The 18,436-nt window shown below is 42.4% G+C and overlaps 1 protein-coding gene and 1 pseudogene across 1 annotated transcript in view; both read left to right on the forward strand.

The window, feature by feature from the left end:
- LOC137618463 (zinc finger MYM-type protein 1-like) overlaps positions 1-8,262 on the forward strand; it is a 37,725-nt pseudogene extending 29,463 nt beyond the window's left edge.
- Positions 8,263-10,080: 1,818 nt separating this feature from the next.
- LOC137618464 (transcription initiation factor TFIID subunit 11-like) overlaps positions 10,081-18,436 on the forward strand; it is a 96,988-nt gene continuing 88,632 nt past the window's right edge. The window contains exons 1-2 of the mRNA XM_068348626.1: positions 10,081-10,200; positions 14,116-14,323. Of these exons, the coding sequence (XP_068204727.1) occupies positions 14,119-14,323 (205 nt within the window). The 5' untranslated portion in view covers positions 10,081-10,200; positions 14,116-14,118. The remainder of the gene's footprint in view (positions 10,201-14,115; positions 14,324-18,436) is intronic.

Below are 18,436 nucleotides of genomic sequence, written 5' to 3' on the forward strand. Positions count from 1 at the left end.
CTTACGGCGAGGGAGGCCAACAGCAACAAGAAACCTCCGAAGAGGAGTCTCTATGAGCGCGAGTCCGAGGCGGCGAACGCAAGCGTTAGCGCGATGGCGAGGAAACGCGCTGCCGCGTGGGTGAGGAAGACCGCTGGTGATATGGATCAACAAGCGATCAGTGGTGAGCTGGTGAGCGCTAACGCGCAGGTTGGCGATGGCGCGTTGTGTTATGCCGACGCGATGGTCGAGCAGCATGCGCAGGTGAGCGATCGTGCGTTGGCGAGCAATATGCGAAGGTGAGCGATCGCGAGCAGCATGTGCAGGAGAGCGATCGCGCGATGGTGATCAGCATGCGCAGATGGGCGGTCGCGCGATGGCGAGCAGCCTCTGCAGGTGGGCGGTCGCGCGATGGCGATCAGCATCCGCAGGTGTGCGGTCGCGCGATGGCGATCAGCATCCGCAGGTGTGCGGTCGCGCGATGGCGATCAGCATCCGCAGTTGAGGGTCGCGCGATGGCGATCAGCATCCGCAGTTGAGGGTCGCGCGATGGCGATCAGCATCCGCAGTTGAGGGTCGCGCGATGGCGATCAGCATCCGCAGTTGAGGGTCGCGCGATGGCGATCAGCATCCGCAGTTGAGGGTCGCGCGATGGCGATCAGCATCCGCAGTTGAGGGTCGCGCGATGGCGATCAGCATCCGCAGTTGAGGGTCGCGCGATGGCGATCAGCATCCGCAGTTGAGGGTCGCGCGATGGCGATCAGCATCCGCAGTTGAGGGTCGCGCGATGGCGATCAGCATGCGCAGGTGAGCTAGTAGCTGGCGAACCATGTTCCTTCAGAATAGTTGGAGAACGTTTGGCGTGCCGGCTGTAACACACGCGGGCGATCCGGAGATCGCCGAGAGACAGGTGATCGCTGGCGAGCTGATGATCGCTGACGAGCAGAAGGCTACGCGTGGAAGCCTGCTTAAAGAAGAAGAGTCCTTGACCCCGACCTGAACCGAAGTTCTAGATCGCGAGGGCGAACGTGGGCGCACAGGGCGCATAACAGGAACCAACAGGAATAGCAGGGATGATCATCATGAAAGCGCTGACGAACAGGAGAGCGCTGATGAGCAAAAGAGCGCCTGTGCGTTAACACTGAGCAGGAGCAGGAGAGAACACAGCAGAAGGGCGCGCAGGGAAACCCTGACACGCAAGGGAAGAACCCCCGTGGGAGGCAACCCTTTGCCCCGAAGGGATCGTTGTCCGCCGGGAGACTGATGTCCGTCGGAAGACCGCTGTCCGTCGGGAAGACCGTTGTCCGTCGGGAAGACCGTTGCCCGTCGGAAGACGAGATCAGACTGCTGTCCATTAGCACCAAGGCGGAAGATCGAGAAAAAGGAGTTGTAGGCTGCAAACGGAGATTCAAAAAGGCGCCTCAAGCACCCTTATAGGGAGATGAGAGGCCCTACGACGAGGCGGACGGTGGGCCTTACGGCGAGGGAGGCCAACAGCAACAGCAACAGAAGAAACCTCCGAAGAGGAGTCTCTATGAGCGCGAGTCCGAGGTGGCGAACGCAAGCGTTAGCGCGATGGCGAGGAAACGCGCTGCCGCGTGGGTGAGGAAGACCGCTGGCGATATGGATCAACAAGCGATCAGTGGTGAGCGCTAACGCGCAGGTTGGCGATGGCGCGTTGTGTTATGCCGACGCGATGGTCGAGCAGCATGCGCAGGTGAGCGATCTTGCGTTGGCGAGCAATATGCGAAGGTGAGCGATCGCGAGCAGCATGTGCAGGAGGGCGATCGCGCGATGGTGATCAGCATGCGCAGATGGGCGGTCGCGCGATGGCGAGCAGCCTCTGCAGGTGGGCGATCGCGCGATGGCTATCAGCATGCGCAGGGTCGCGCGATGGTGATCAGCATCCGCAGGTGTGCGGTCGCGCGATGGCGATCAGCATCCGCAGTTGAGGGTCGCGCGATGGCGATCAGCATCCGCAGTTGAGGGTCGCGCGATGGCGATCAGCATCCGCAGTTGAGGGTCGCGCGATGGCGATCAGCATCCGCAGTTGAGGGTCGCGCGATGGCGATCAGCATCCGCAGTTGAGGGTCGCGCGATGGCGATCAGCATCCGCAGTTGAGGGTCGCGCGATGGCGATCAGCATCCGCAGTTGAGGGTCGCGCGATGGCGATCAGCATCCGCAGTTGAGGGTCGCGCGATGGCGATCAGCATCCGCAGTTGAGGGTCGCGCGATGGCGATCAGCATCCGCAGTTGAGGGTCGCGCAATGGCGATCAGCATGCGCAGGTGAGCTAGTAGCTGGCGAACCAGGTTCCTTCAGAAGAGTTGGAGAACGTTTGGCGTGCCGGCTGTAACACACGCGGGCGATCCGGAGATCGCCGAGAGACAGGTGATCGCTGGCGAGCTGATGATCGCTGGCGAGCTGATGATCGCTGACGAGCAGAAGGCTACGCGTGGAAGCCTGCTTAAAAAAGAAGAGTCCTTGACCCCAACCTGAACCGAAGTTCTAGATCGCGAGGGCGAACGTGGGCGCACAGGGCGCGTAACAGGAACCAACAGGAACAGCAGGGAAGATCATCATGAAAGCGCTGACGAACAGGAGAGCGCTGATGAGCAGAAGAGCGCCTGTGCGTTAACACTGAGCAGGAGCAGGAGAGAACACAGCAGAAGGGCGCGCAGGGAAACCCTGACACGCAAGGGAAGAACCCCCGTGGGAGGCAACCCTTTGCCCCGAAGGGATCGTTGTCCGTCGGGAGACTGATGTCCATCGGAAGACCGCTGTCCGTCGGGAAGACCGCTGTCCGTCGGGAAGACCGCTGTCCGTCGGGAAGACCGCTGTCCGTCGGGAAGACCGTTGCCCGTCGGAAGACGAGATCAGACTGCTGTCCATTAGCACCAAGGCGGAAGATCGAGAAAAAGGAGTTGTAGGCTGCAAATGGAGATTCAAAAAGGCGCCTCAAGCACCCTTATAGGGAGATGAGAGGCCCTACGACGAGGCGGACGGTGGGCCTTACGGCGAGGGAGGCCAACAGCAACAGCAACAGAAGAAACCTCCGAAGAGGAGTCTCTATGAGTGTACTCTCTCGCGAACGAAAGAGAAACACTTCGTAGAAGAGACTGGTCAGCAGTGACCTAAAAGGAGCAATCCTCCGAAGAGGAGCTCCTGCAGTTGCCCAGCCCCTTGAGCGAAACTGCAGGTGTGACCGCTCAGCACCAAGAGCATAGTCGCACGAAAAAAAGGCAAGAGGAGAACCCTCCATAAGGGGAAAAACTCAAGCCTGGACAGGAAAAACTTCCCTCGGAAGGAAAGTTACCTGCCCAAGGAGGCAAGCCTCCTGAGAGTTCTAAAATGAACTGGAGAGCTGTCCGTCGTCACGGGAGTACTTCCAGTAGAAGGAGACACGCCCCTGACGAAAACACAAGGGGGGAGGCAGCAACAGCCGAATCCCCAGGACTCAACAAGACAGCTCACACCGTTGCCATATTACAGAAACGAACTAGATCGGTAACTGTAAAAAAAATAAAACAAAAAAACATTAGTACACATTCATTCCCCCGGGAAGGCTCCGAAGAGGAATCCCGAGGGAAAGGAAACAAGAATTACACAACAGGCACGTGCCCTCACAACTACTTACACTCACGGAAGGAGAGCTGTAACCAAAACAGAATTATAACAATTATAATTATGTAACTATGTAATTATGTAATTTAAAAATGAATGAACACTAAAGAAAGAACGAAAACCCCGAAAGGAATCGTTCTACAAAGCTGAAAAATCAACAAATACAATTAGATTCATAAACTAATTGAGACAAACGTACGGCGTAGCAACCCCCCCACACGGAAAGGAAGCTACAAGGGCGTAGTAACACGTAGTAAAAGGGTGAACGACCTCAAGAGAGAGAGAGAGAGAGAAAGACATAAGTCAAACTCGATCGCCACCCATAACGCCGTGGCGGCCAACTGCCGAGGACACCACGTAGATAAGTACACTACACACACAAATCTGAAAAGGAAACTTACTGATTTCTATACTCAAATATGTATACAAACATGAAAACATGTTTACATATATATTGAGTAAATGAAAAGTAAGCGATTAAGTAAAGACAAAACAAACAATGGCTGCCAAGAGAGGACCAAGACAGAGACGTCTGTCACAGTCCGAGCCAAAAGTGAAAGTGAGCATTCATCTGTGTGTGAGGGAGGGGAGGGGTAGCTAGCTACCACTCCCCTACCCCCCGCTAACTAGCGCGGGGGTAATACACCCTCGTTAAATTCTAATGGCTCGCCATTTCAGCTGCGCTAAAAGGTAAACCCTGTGTAAATAGCGTGGTTTGTATTTCGGTTACAGAACAACTGTAAATTTACCCTATTTTTCTATGACAGATCGGACGCGTGTGTGCAGAAATACTGTACTAAAAATAATGAGTAAATGGAGGTTTGATACACAAGGACAAGGGGGGGGGGTGAATGTAGTTCTTTGGAACATGTGTAATCTAAACAGATTTTCTTTACGGGAAAGTAATAGTCTATTATGGTCTGGTATACGTTAATATGAAGAAGATTTTATCATTTAAAAAATATTTTGATTTAGTGTTACCTTGCCAGCACTGAAGCCGGTTGGGAAGTAAATACTGTACAGGATTGAGACTTAGTCGTAAGCGGCCCACACACGCTCAAATTTTTGGTCCAATTTTTTTTGTCAAATTATTTGACATGAATTTGATCATGTGTGGCGTAATTTGATGGCCTAAAAGGTTTGATGTTAAATTTTTTACTGATCTTATTTCAGTAGATATTTTTTGAGACGTCAAATAATTTGTGCGTGTGAGGTACCTAGCAATAATTTGAGCAAATTAGTTAGTGATTAGACATAATCTGAGGAGGACGAACAAGGCTCATCGTCATCATGGCTCCAACAAAACATGAAAAGAAATTTCTTCTTGAGCTTATTGATGTTTATAGAAGTTTACCACAACTTTGGAACATTAAAAGTGACTGTTATAGTGACAGAAATAAAAAAGATATGGCATATGAGACTCTTCTACAGAAATTCCGTGATTATTATCCGGAAGGGACGAAGGAGGAGCTGACGAAGAAAATAAACTCACTGCGGACGAGCTTCCGTAAAGAATTAAAAAAAAATAAAAGACTCAAGCAGATCTGGAGCAGGAGCAGATGAAATGTGAAGAAAGTTCTTGAAAACATCAGGTTCACTGATTCTCAGTTCATTTAATAAAGGAGCATGACCAAATCGTTCACGACACAAATACCAATGCTGGGCCCACTTTGGTCTCTTTCGTTTCTGTGTGCTCTTCAACGCTAAGCCAAGAGCCAATGCTGTATATGCATCCATGATGACACTCGGGAGCAAAATGAAAATTTGATGAGAAGTTTGAGCGTGTAGGGCGAACGTCAAACCATCAAATAATTTGACATAAAAAAATTTGACTAAATATTTGAGCGTGTGTGGGCTGCTTTAGGGTAAGTTAGAAATATGGCATTCTAAGGAGGCTGGTAGATTAGGATAGTTGATGCAGCCCATAGGTTGGTTGGGTGGGGAACTTTAGGTTAGGTGATGTTCTTGCATTTGTTCTCCTTTTAAAATGTGGGTTTTGCATCATGACTTATGAAGTTTTACAGTCTGCCTCAACAAACTAAAAAGGCTCCCAGCAAAGCCTTATAGGTTAGCTATGATGTAACAAAGTTTTGATTTTGGTAAACCTATTTTCATTGCAAAGAGCAAAAAAAAAGTTTTGCTTATTAAGGTGACATACGACTACTGGACCAGGTAGCCAAAGCCAACATAGGTCTAAGTTACTCCTAGGCCGTTTTGTGGAAAATATCAATTCAACATAGCCTAGTCAACACCCAGTTATCAAACTGCCTGGTCAATAGATCAAACTAAAGCTAATCACAAAGCTAAACAAGTAAGATGGAATATTATTAATATCTGTGCTCCATATCATACCAGTGCCGATAGAACATGATCAAGTCTCGGCTAATCATAACCATGCATATATAATAATCCTAGGCTAAACCTTTACAAAGAACTGACAGTTAATTACTCACCTTTCACCCTGCTCCCTTTATCTTAATACAAGTGAATAAAGTAGATTCACTTCGAAAAAGTTGTTAAAAACCGTAACGCACACATTCACAAATTACTAATGACACTTACAAAACTTGAACTGAGAAAGTTAGCCGGGCAGTTTGTTTACATCGGTTAGTAACTAAATTGGAACCTATAGGTATAGAGCACGGGCCAGTCTTCCTCGGGCCGTAAGTATTGAGAGTTTGCAAGTTGAGGACTTACTATATACCCTAATTAAAATCATAGACCTACCAAATAATATCAAACGTGGAAATAGCCTAATGAGGAAAAGAAATAAACTATATGAGAAGTAACAAATAATGAAAACAAAAAAATCAAGATCAGTAATCACGTACAAAAATGTCACAACGTATGAAGACATATTTGACGAAGTTTAGCTTTACACTTTATCCATGCTACAGGAAGTTCACAAGAACAATTATAAAATTATAAACAGATGATGGTAATGTACAGTTACTATGCTAAAAAGGAAATAATGCTTAATTTTAAATGAAGGTCTCTACAAGCGAGTGACAAGTACGGTCCAAATAGAACCTCCTGGATTATTTCGTTCTGGATAATTTATATGATTAATTAACGATAATTTCCCTTGAGAATTAAACGAGAATGATATTGAGGAGTGATGTGTTGGGAAGGTTATATGAAATCAACTAAAATAAAACTACATATTTTTTCAGTGAAGATCTTATAGAAAAAAAGATAGATTTATGTTAAAATGTGAAGAAAAACCAAGATGTTACAAAAAGCAATCAAACTATATTAGTTCTTAACTAGATGCACAAGTAACATTTGTAAGATTTAACAACTTGATTATTTTTATCATTATTATTACAAGCTATGCTACCACCCTAATTGGAAAAGCAAGATGATATAAGCTCAAGGTGATGTTCATAAACTACTTGATAGCCAACATAAACATCAGGTTCTTCGCAAAAGAGAATATGTTGAGACACCATTGAGCATTGTTATTTCAATTGCTAAAACAAACATTGAATTCAGGGGGCATGATGAAAGCGAAAGTTCATTAAATAAAGGTGCCTATCTGGAAATTTTTGACTGAATAAGCATAGTCACAGATTTTGTGACCTGAAAAAAAGTATACATCTAGGTGAAGTCAAAATTATCTTCTCAAAGCTGTAGCCGATTGTGTGCTTGATGTCATAGCCAAACAAGACAAGTTATCACAATTCTTTGCAGAATATATCTGATGAGGCTAGAGATGTTACTATTACTGAACAGCTCTATGTCCGCATTAGGTATGTTATAGATGAAACCGCAAATGAGAGGTTCATAGGATTAATTTCTTTGAAGAATTTTGATGCTACTTATGTAGCTAACGCTATGTTAGAGAAGCTCCGCAATCTTGGCCTGAATATTGATAAACTAATAGCACAGAGCTACGATGTTGCACCTGTAATGAGTGGCAAAATAAGTGGTGAACAGGCACAAATCACATAATCTGTGAATAATCCATGCTTTTATGTACCATCTTCTGCACACAGATTACAGTTAGTCAGAACTCACACAGCTGGCTGTCTGCAAGGATTATCAGAATTTTTCAACTTGATTTCAGCTCTGCCAGTTCTGGAGCTTCCTAAAGTGTATCAACATAAATGGGAACACAGCTATAAGGCCCTTAAGTCAATATCACAAGGCTAGGAGATTTTGATTGGATACTCTAGAAGATTTGTCTAACCATGGAAGATCTGATGAAGAAAAAGCCTTAGCTAATGGATTCCTACCTCTTTTGAATAAGTTTGAGACAGCCTTTCTGTTGAGTACCTTTTCTGAAGTACTTGATACTACAACCCCACTATCAAAGACATAGAAGAATGATAATATGGAACTTGCTGCAACATTTAGCATGCACAAGAAACACTTGAAATTATTATTGAAAAAAAAAGAACATCAGACTATTATTTTAACACCATCTGACAAAGCTCAATTGATTTTGCTACTAAGAGAAACTTAAAATCAACTTTCCGTCAGTCTTCAAGGTTTACTACCCGTGGTCCCCTTATTTGTAAGGGAGGCCAATCTACTCCCATCACATCTCAAGCCTTCAAGAAAAGGATTTTTCAAAATGAAAAGGACTTGCAATACCTTGCTGACCAGTGCTCATTTGAAAGGGAAATCCTCCATGCAGAACAACTTATTGCTTAGAAAACACTACGGGATGTGAAATCTATCTCTGATGCTTTGGATAAACTGAAACCAATGAAGGAGGGTTTCCTCACTCTTTGGAATTTAATGCTTTTGACCTTAACTTTCCTAGTCAGAATGCCAAATGTGAACGATCTTTTCTGTCTTGAAATTGGTTAAAACTTATCCCAGGGCATCAATAGGTCAGGAACAACTGACCAGTCTAGGCACAATTTCTATTGAGAAAACTGTAGTGGATTCCATTGATCTTGATAGAGTAGTGGATAGATTTGCAGCCATTCCAATATTTTTACAATCAAACTCAGGTGAATCTACTACAAGGCGTTTATCTCTAATTTGATTAGGTTAGATGCAATATACTTCATGTAATAAATGTAGTTTATTATTCTATTTTTATTTCTTTTTTTATGAGAGAAATAGCTCCGAATCATTCTATATTTTTAAACAGTTTTTATCTTCTGTAAGAATATGTGAAAGTATATGTGCAGAGAACAGTTTCATCATAGTATCTCATGTAATGTGCTACACATATAAATATATGTAATGCGTGTGCAATTCTCCATTTATTTTAACTCCTGCTCATCTACCAAGTTACTATCTAATGGTCACATCAAATATATCAAGGTGGTAGGGCTTCAGCCTTCCCAAAAAAATAACCTCTAATGACACGACTGCTTAGGAGGAACCTGTTATGGGGAGAAGATGAAGAGGGAGGTGAATAATTGGATGACAAGATACGGTGAAGGATGATATGGAGAGTAGAGGTTTGGTAGAAGAGGATGCCTTTAATGAGAGGGTGCATCAGGCAACTGACCCCTTAATATAGGGATAACGGTGGGGAAAAAAATGAAGAATTGACACATGTTCAGGAAGAAAGAACTGAATTAATTACGCTACAACAACATTACGAAGAAAACTTAAAGAAAATATTAGGATCATTCTTATCTAGTGAAACAAATATGGAAAAAAAATTGAGATAAATGCTATTCTTGATGTGGAGAAAAAGACAAAATATAACAGAAAGATAAACAGCAAGATTATTAGAATGTCAGGTAGTAGGTTGGCCAGGGCACCAGCCACCCGTTGAGATACTACCGCTGGAGAGTTATGGGGTTCTTTTACTGGCCAGACAGTACTACATTAGATCCTTCTCTCTAGTTATGGTTCATTTTCCCTTTGCCTACATATACACCGAATAGTCTGGCCTATTCTTTACAGATTCTCCTCTGTCCACATACACATGAAAACACTGAGATTACTAAACAATTCTTCTTCACCCAAGGAGTTAACTATTGCACTGTAATGGTTTAGTGGCTACTTTTCTCTTGGTATGGGTAGAAGAGACTCTTTAGCTATGGTAAGCAGCTCTTCTAGGAGAAGGACATTCCAAAATCAAACCATTGTTCTCTAGTCTTGGGTAGTGCCATAGCCTCTGTACCATGGTCTTCCACTGTCTCTTGTATTAGAGTTCACTTGCTTGAGGGTACACTCGGGCACACTATTCTATCTTATTTCTCTTCCTCTTATTGTTTTGAAATTTTTATAGTTTACATAGGAAATATTTATTTCAATGTTACTGTTCTTAAAATCTTATATTTTTCCTTATTTCCTAGCCTCACTGGGCTATTTTCCCTGTTGGAGCCCTTGGGCATATAGCATCTTGCTTTTCCAACTAGGGTTGTAGCTTAGCAAGTAATAATAAAGATAATAAGCGACGTTGCTGAATCAGCACTGAACCTGATCTGACCTAACTGAAAAGTAAGAGTTCAGAAGAGCCGATGTATAGATAACAGTTCGAGAATCGAGATACTATTAAGTTGTTGGTAAGCTGAAGCCAGTCCAAATTTTGCAATTAGCAAAATTATCCTTTGCTTCTCTAATTTAGATAAGAAAAAACGTCTTTGCAGCCAGGATATTAAGTTGAGCAAGTGAACTAAGGTAAAAACAAATGGTTAATTCAGAGTTAGTGAAACAAAGTCAATAAAAAATTGTATTTGAGATAGACTTGTCTACACACTCACAACAGTCTAAGTTACCTACAGTAGATGGTATCGGTGCATTTGCGATACATTATAATTTATGTCCATTGCATTAAAAATACCGGTTTCCGATAGATAATGCCATCATTATTGTACAAAACACCTTAGAATACATTACCTTCTTGGAACACTTTTTGTATGTAATTTAGAGCAAAACTAACTTTTTTTCCCATTTTGTTTTCTACTTACGGACGGAAAAAGCTTTTCTACAAAAAATGGTGTTTCCTATTTATAAAATTTCGTTTTCTTCGAATATGATACATATTTTCACTGCAAATAAAAAGTTATCTAAGAAATAACCCATTGGGTTACCGCTCGCAGGTCAGCATATACTGCTTGCCAGTACGTAAATAGGATCTTGATGTCTTTTTTTCAGCAAGTGAAGCAGGTGCAAGGCAAAAAAAACATTAGGTTTTTTTTTAAAGATATCCCTATTCTTAGATGGTCTAACAGGTTTTTGGTTTATTTACTGTTGAATTGAGGGTAAAATTCAGTGAAAGCATGTTATCTACTACTGGAAAATCTAATTTTTTCTGTTCAAAATGTTATTCTGTCTGTAACTATCATTTTACCCAATTTTTTCTTTTCTTTTTAGCTTTAGGACTTGTAGCCATTTTGCAATTTCAAATGTATTTTTATATCTTAAAAGCTTTATTTCACGAAGGAAACAAATACATAAATATGACCTAATCTAACTAGGATTCTGTTTCCTTACATCCTGTGGGACACTATGCCACCATGACCTCACCTAGACCAAAGTGTAGAGTTGCAAAGCCGAGGTTATCAATTACAGTCCGATCGTCTCATTTGTGGTAGAGGAAGTGCTTAATGAAAGTGTCTAGTTTCTGTCTCAAAATTTGTATTAACTATGGTCCCATATCTCGGTCCTTAAAATGTGAAATTTATCATGAGACCTCCAAACGTGAAGTTTTTCACTCAAAACACTGAACTAAACACACTTAGCACAATTTATTATTACACAAATTTTTTTTTTGTAGCTTCTTTCATATTTAAAACAAATAAAAATGAACATATAGAAATTTTTGCAATTAGGGTATAGAAACATCCTACTGAAGTAAGAACAAGAAAGATTGGTATATATAAAAATTAAGATAAGTTTGGTATTGCAATAATGGTAACTGACTGGGCCAAAAAAAACCAAAAAAAAAACAAGGACTGCCCTGTTATAATAATAAGAGAAAATGGGAAATTTGAAATAATATTTTGACGGTAAAAAAAAGTTACTTATAAGAAAGTGATTCTGAAATAAGTATTGAGAAGTTACGAATATCTGTACAGTGTTAGTGTTGATACATATACAACCTTATTTTCTCTGAAATGATTATTGGCTATTTATGCAATTTTATTAGGTGTCTTTATGGTACTGTATTGTGTTTCCCTTTAGTAGGTAAGGACAAGGTGACTTAGGTTATGTTGTATCCCTGTGTTTGTTTCTCTTGTGAAATATGGTTTTTCAGGTACTATTTATCCTCGGGTTTCAGGCATGTTTATAACTTGATCAATACAGTGGAATGACAGTTATTCTTTAAAACTCATCATTACAAAAAACACCAGGGACACCATAATTTATCCAAATCGATTATTGGTTACTTAAGCAATTTTACCCAGCAAAGGATCTGCTGTTAGTTGTATTGCAACTGTTTTTATCATCAAAGGAGACCATACTTTAAACATAGGCAAAAATGGAATACTGTATATGGTACAAGAAATTAGGAAGCATGGAAACGGTCTTCTTATTGGCCCTGGCTTCAACGAAAAGAGTAGGAGAGCTTTAGGGCATATTGTACTTGGTTAGCCATTCCGACAGGTGGCGAGAGGTTTTCCTTTCAAAATCTGGTTTTGAACAAAACTAGGTTTGAATCTTTCTCGATCTCCTCACATAAGAAACCAACCAACTATCCTGATGAATTAATTCTTTGAGCCGTAAGGGCACTAAGACGCTACTTGGAACGAACTCAACCCGTCAGACCATGACAACAGAACCTCTTCATCTGCTCTGGCAGGCTCAAAAAGACGGTCTCCAAAGATGTCATCTCCTTCTGGCTTTGCGAGACAATTAACAGAGCACAAACCCATGCAACAATTGAGCTGGAGGAACTAGCACAGGCTCGTGCTCACGAGGTCAGGGGACTAGGTGCGATTTTAGCCTTTAGAAAGAACCTGTCAGTTGGCCAAGTCCTGAAGGCCGGAGTCTGGAGATGCCATACAACCTTCGCAGTGTACTATTTATGAGAATGCACCCACAAGTCATTACCTCCGCCAACAAAGTTGGAAGGAAGGTATATTTTTGCCCCTGTTTGCGTGTGTATTTGTTTGTTTGTTTGTGAACAGCTTCTGTCCACAATTTTAAAGGTAGAGTAATGAAACTTGCAGGGATTAACTGTTATGTAAAAAGCTGGATAGGATTAAATTTTGGAAGGTCAAGGTCAAGGCAAGCAAAATGTTCATTCCATAAGTTTGGACATCGTTGTCACAGAGACTTGCAACTTGGTTCATATTTGAGTGAATGAAAATCCATGCCAATTAATACATGTTAAGGTCAAGGTCGAGAATAAGCTACCGCGGCAGAGGTCTGCACTCTACTGAGTGCCCCTCACGTTTGATATGTTTTCTTTAGGACCTATGCTCTGCAGCTTGTGTAGCATTCCTAGTTCACTCACAGGAATTGAGTAAGAATGTCTGTTTTTTTTCCTCTTTTCCTAATTCCTTGGAATGCAGAGGTCGAACCGTTATGTCACTGGATCGAACCTTGATACAAATAACTATTCTATTCTAGGTTAGAATAGAAGGTTTTCCCACATCCTCTTGAGGAGAGGGGTGGATATTAATGTAAAGCTGTCACTATATTTTAGCTTTATTGTACTTAATTATTAAAGACATCATATCTCTTGGTGATATAGGTTCCTTCATTATCGTTTGTCTAATGACAGAAACCTAGCCCTCTCACCTGTATTTTAGGTCATAGGAGGGACTTTTGTCTTTTTTTGTTATTAAATTTGACAATATTATTACCTATTTCACACTTAATAGCTATTTCACTAGACTTATTTTTCCGAGATATAAGGGTTGTTCCGTGACCTTTTTTGCTTAGGTGAGGAATTTGATTCTTATTCTATGCACAGCTATTGCCAGTATTTATCAAAGTCTATATTTGGTCAGACATTGCCTGATAATATGGGTACAGTTTAACATCAGGATATGGGAAAATAGCACTTTCAACCAATACAGTACTGTACTGCTTTGAACCATAAAATATGGTTATTTCAACAAAAAAATTTTCCCCACAATAATAGAAGAGGTTTGACATAAAATCTAAAATCCCAAGAATTTTTCCTTTCATGGCTAATTGTTCTCTTGGCAATTAGCCAAGCCTTTATCATCAAGTAGAGTGGCTAGCTAGAGTAACATAACAGTAACATTTTCTTTTACCCTCCCTGAGTTTTTGTACGCCCAATTTAGCTTGCATCTATTTTTTGCAAAAATTACTCCAAATTCTGAAATTGTCATATTGCAGAACTATTACAGAATTGCTACACAGCTGGTGTAGTCTCACAATTGAAACCATTTTGCTATATATGAGAAAAATATGATAAGAGCTAAGCCTATTGTTTATGCAGACATAACTGACAGGGAATTTATGTACACTACAGTACTGTACTTTACTATACAGTATAAGCAATAGAGGGAGAATAATTGTACTGAAAGAGGTTTGTGTATATTAGTACAAAAATTTCTAAATGACCGTTGTTTTATGTGCCATCATGTTATTTACTTACCTTGTTACTATTTCCAGATCATGGACATAACTGATAATGAGGAATACTCGGATGCAGAAAGTGGAGCTGGGGATATCAGAAACCGATCACTTAGCATGTCAGAGAGTCATGGCTCTGATTTTTCAGATGCTGATAATACAGACTCTCGAGATGTCAGTGACTCTCAAACAACTCCAATTGCCAGTGACCCCCTTGCTCAGCTATTGTCAACGCCAGAACACGGAGGTAAAATATTTGGATTCTAGATAAACATTTTTATCTATTTCTCTTAGATCAATTGTTATGCATAATTACATCTAATTTGTAAGCAAAGAGCCGAATATTATTTTCCTATTTACATGTGTAAATAGGGTCTTTTATTTTACCAAAATAGAAATTCATCTCGGTCATTGACAAACCATTCTGTATAGAATATTACTTCTAAGCAGGTCTTTTAAAACACCTAGTAATCGCAACCATTTCCTATGTTAGGCTCGATGTTTTGTGGTGCAATACCTATACTGAACTCTTTATGATATATATGATACCTTTTTAATGTACTGTACTGTAATTGGTCTTTGTATTTATTGATATATTGATAAAAACTACTGTATTTGAGTTATGTGTTCCTACACAACGGCCTACACTCCTCTAGCATAGGACATGGTTTGCCTGCATCAATTACCTTGAGCACACTGTGGAGAGCTTTCGACGAGAAGGGGAAAGCTCTTGATGAAGGAGCAAGAAAAGTAGGGTGCTTCTTGCTCAGTGCAGAAACTTTGGAGTTGGTATATCCTGCCTCCTTCATGCTACTCGTCAAGAGAGCCTGTGCCTTGTCATGGTCAAAGACCATGACTTCCTTGGGTTTCGTCTCTTCCTTAGACGCCGGCTCACTCTTCAGCCGGATGAAACATTCCGGGTAAGCCGAAAGGTTTGGCCAGAATTGGATGTCGTCCAGGGGAATGGCCCCCATCTTCTCCGAAATGTAGAGTTTCCCATTCATCATGGGCATGAACTCTGCATACCTCCAGGGATTGGTTTTGCAGCATGGTGGCAGGTCAGACACTTTAAGTCGCTTGTATGACCCACGAGAAGTAACTATACAGAATTCTTTCCGCATATCTACATTTTCCTTCTGTAGAGAGTCCACAAGCTGTGTGATCTGGGCCACAACCACTTGGCCCAGCGGGTCCAGTGGAGTGGTTGGAGCCGAAGAAGTTGACGGCACAGGCTGGAATGCCGACACAGACAGCAGAGGGTGCTCTGCTTCAGTCGACTCAAGATCTTCGTCTTCTCCAGGTGGTTGCACCACCTCTTCGTCAGGATCCTCTTGAAAGAGATCCTTTTCGGTGTCTGAGGACACTTCTGACATCCTCTCCTGATGGATATCCATGCCTCGTAAAGCCTCGTTGATATCGGCCTCTGTTGCAAGCTGTATGCAAGGAGGTCCGGATCGTGCTTGAGGTACGACGGCATCAGCTGTTGCCTTCAAGAACAGCAGGCTTCTCAATAGCTCGCTTGGTAGGTACGGTCCCGGCGAGTTCTTTTGGAACCCTCGTACCCACTTCCTAAGCGTTTCCCTCGCAGTATCCCTCGACTCCGTCGTCTTGGGATCGCTGAAACCCTCGGTCATCAAGGCCGAGCAGATGTTGCAATCATTGGGATCCCAATATCTCAAGGTTTCAGTTGCGATGGAGTAGGGGGCGTGAGACCTGAAGGTGGAGTGACCACAAAAGTTCTTACTCTTGTGGTTACAGTAGATCACCTCACACTTCACCTTGGCTTCCTCCTGTAAAGAAAGAAGAAAGGTGACATAAGTATAGGGTAATTTATCACACTGATAAATTATGTTCATGCATGAAATTAGCACTTACTATTATCATTATAGCTTATGATAGTAAGCTAGAAAGAAAATAGGAAAGAGACATATCTGCCTCTCCTGTCCAGGCAATTGCTGTGATCTCCCTCAATATTAATATTTAGAATTTCCCTATTAGGGAAAACTAGGTTGGAAGAGCTCTAATCTCTAGAACTAAAGTTAGTGTATACTAGCACTAACCCAAGTATCATTCGATATCCATGGCTTTCTCCTTGTAATTGTTAGTCCCAAGTCTTCACTACCAACTGACTGATATATGTTCTTAATATCAAACCATTCTTCATTAATTGTCTGTTCTTTGTCTCCTAAAGTCTCTAAGACTGCAAATCGATTCCTACATTCAATTGCAAGTGTTTCGCTGTGCTCTTCCTCTAGAAGCTTAGTTGTATCAAACCTAGGTATTCTATCTATCTTTCTGTTGGGTGCTTTCAGTTTTAATTTCAGTGTGGCAATGAGGAGCTGGTGATCACTACTAATATTTGCACCTCTATAGCTTCTTACATTTCTCAGAGTCCTCCTTCTCTCTTTATTAATGGCAATGTGATCTATCTGATTTTTGTAATTGCCACATGGTGAAGTCCATATGTACTTGTGGATGTTCTTATGTTGGAACAGAGTACCTCCAATGACAAGATTGTTTGCTGAACAGAAACTTATGAAATGTGCTCCACTTTCATTTGCAACATCGCCAAGACCCTCGACACCCATCACATTCTCTATCCCTTGATTATTTCTTCCAACTTTAGCATTGAAGTCGTCAATCACAAAATTCATATCTCTCTCAGGGATCTCATCTATTATCCTCTGCAGTTCTTCTTAGTATTGATCCCGAGAGAACCCTCTCAGCGACTCCAACAGCTTCATGTGAACATCTTTCACAAAGCAGTATCTTCGCTCTCAGAGAATCTCCCGCGACAGGTTACAAAGAGGATGTCTGGATACCTGTGGAAATTTTTGGCTTCACCCATCCAGGCTAAGTGGACTTTAAGTTGGTATCATGGAAGGGGTATCCCTCGGTGCCACTATGTCAGCATTAGGGGAGTTCCTCGGTTACCTTCAGGATGAAAGCTTCACTCGGTCTCAGCAATGAAAGACCACCGCTAGTCCTAGATCCTAGCTTTCAGACCAAAAGTTATTAAACTTTCCTGCATGTCGGCATCGCCCCTCTTTATACAGACTTTTGAGCCTACAGACCCTTAGTCGGAAAGGAGACATTGATCTAGGACTGCAAGCAACAGATGTTCTTCTGACCTAGATGGCAGGTCTCCGGCTAATGTTGGCTTCGGCCAAGAGAGTCTGTGAACCCCATAGGATACCCTTAACGTCTCTCATTCACGATGAATGTTTTTCATTCACGGCGATTGGCCAGGTGATGCTCAACCCCGTTTCTGGCAGCTCAGATCCCAGAATCTGAACCCTTTGATCTAGGAGTCCCTAGCAGCATGACTAATGATCCAGATCAACAGTTAGAATGCCAAAAAGAAACTGGAGGCCCTCCCTCAAGGAAACTACATGAGCTCGTCCCCAAGTGTCAGCACACTTCATCAGTTTGGGGAAAGTCAAGAGAAGGATCACCAAGAACACATTCTTGTCTCTGATTCTCAGGGTTATTGACCAAGCATCAAATCCTACTCCTTCTCTTCATAGAAGAGACCGAGAACTAATAATGTTAGGGGCAGGAATATGCCCCAGAGTTTATAAACTACTCTGTGGGGTAGTCCTCGTCAGTGGGCAGGTAGAAGCGTTAAATGGCCTTCCCCACACAGTTCCTGCAAGACGTGACCCACAGGAACATAGAGACGTTTTCCATGGATCCTGTAGTGGCTACAATAAATGGTTGTAAAACCTCAGACTCCTTGATGGACAATTAGCAGATGTGGATGGTAGAGTTTAACCATGGTTAAGTTTGGGATGAATGACAGAGAATGACTGGCTCTTTCTTTCTTTAGTCTTCCACCTTCCACGGTACTCTACAAAGCTGACCTCCACTGCCTGCAGGTAAAATCATTTCCCTTGTGTAACCTGGTATAGATAGATATACTCGTTACATCCCCATACCCCTGGCGAAGTTGGATTAGGTAATGTCCATTTTACTCTCGGAAGAGTCCGATGATTTCAACTCTTACCCGGATCAGTCACAGTGCTAGTATCACAAACACACAGCTTGCGTAGGCCACGGACCATGAACTGCATGGTTTTAGTGAGATGAAGGGTTTCCACCAATTATGTGCAAAACATATAAAGCGTAAAACCCCGGGCCAAATCCAAAAATCCAGTTGACACAGACTTCCACCCTCCTAAAGAGTAAGTCATCCCCTATAGATAGTGCTGGTTTGTATTGATGACGGAACAAATGACAAATTTGGAAGTACTTTGTATTTTTCCTAATGGTACAAGCCTGTAGCTATTTATACAAATTGGCCTGCCAGCACCAGTCCCCCTTGAAGTCTTACCTCCAAGCAAAATGGGGTTCACAGCCC

Source organism: Palaemon carinicauda, chromosome 24 (assembly GCF_036898095.1).
Source record: "Palaemon carinicauda isolate YSFRI2023 chromosome 24, ASM3689809v2, whole genome shotgun sequence".
Classification (NCBI taxonomy): Eukaryota; Metazoa; Arthropoda; class Malacostraca; order Decapoda; family Palaemonidae; genus Palaemon; species Palaemon carinicauda.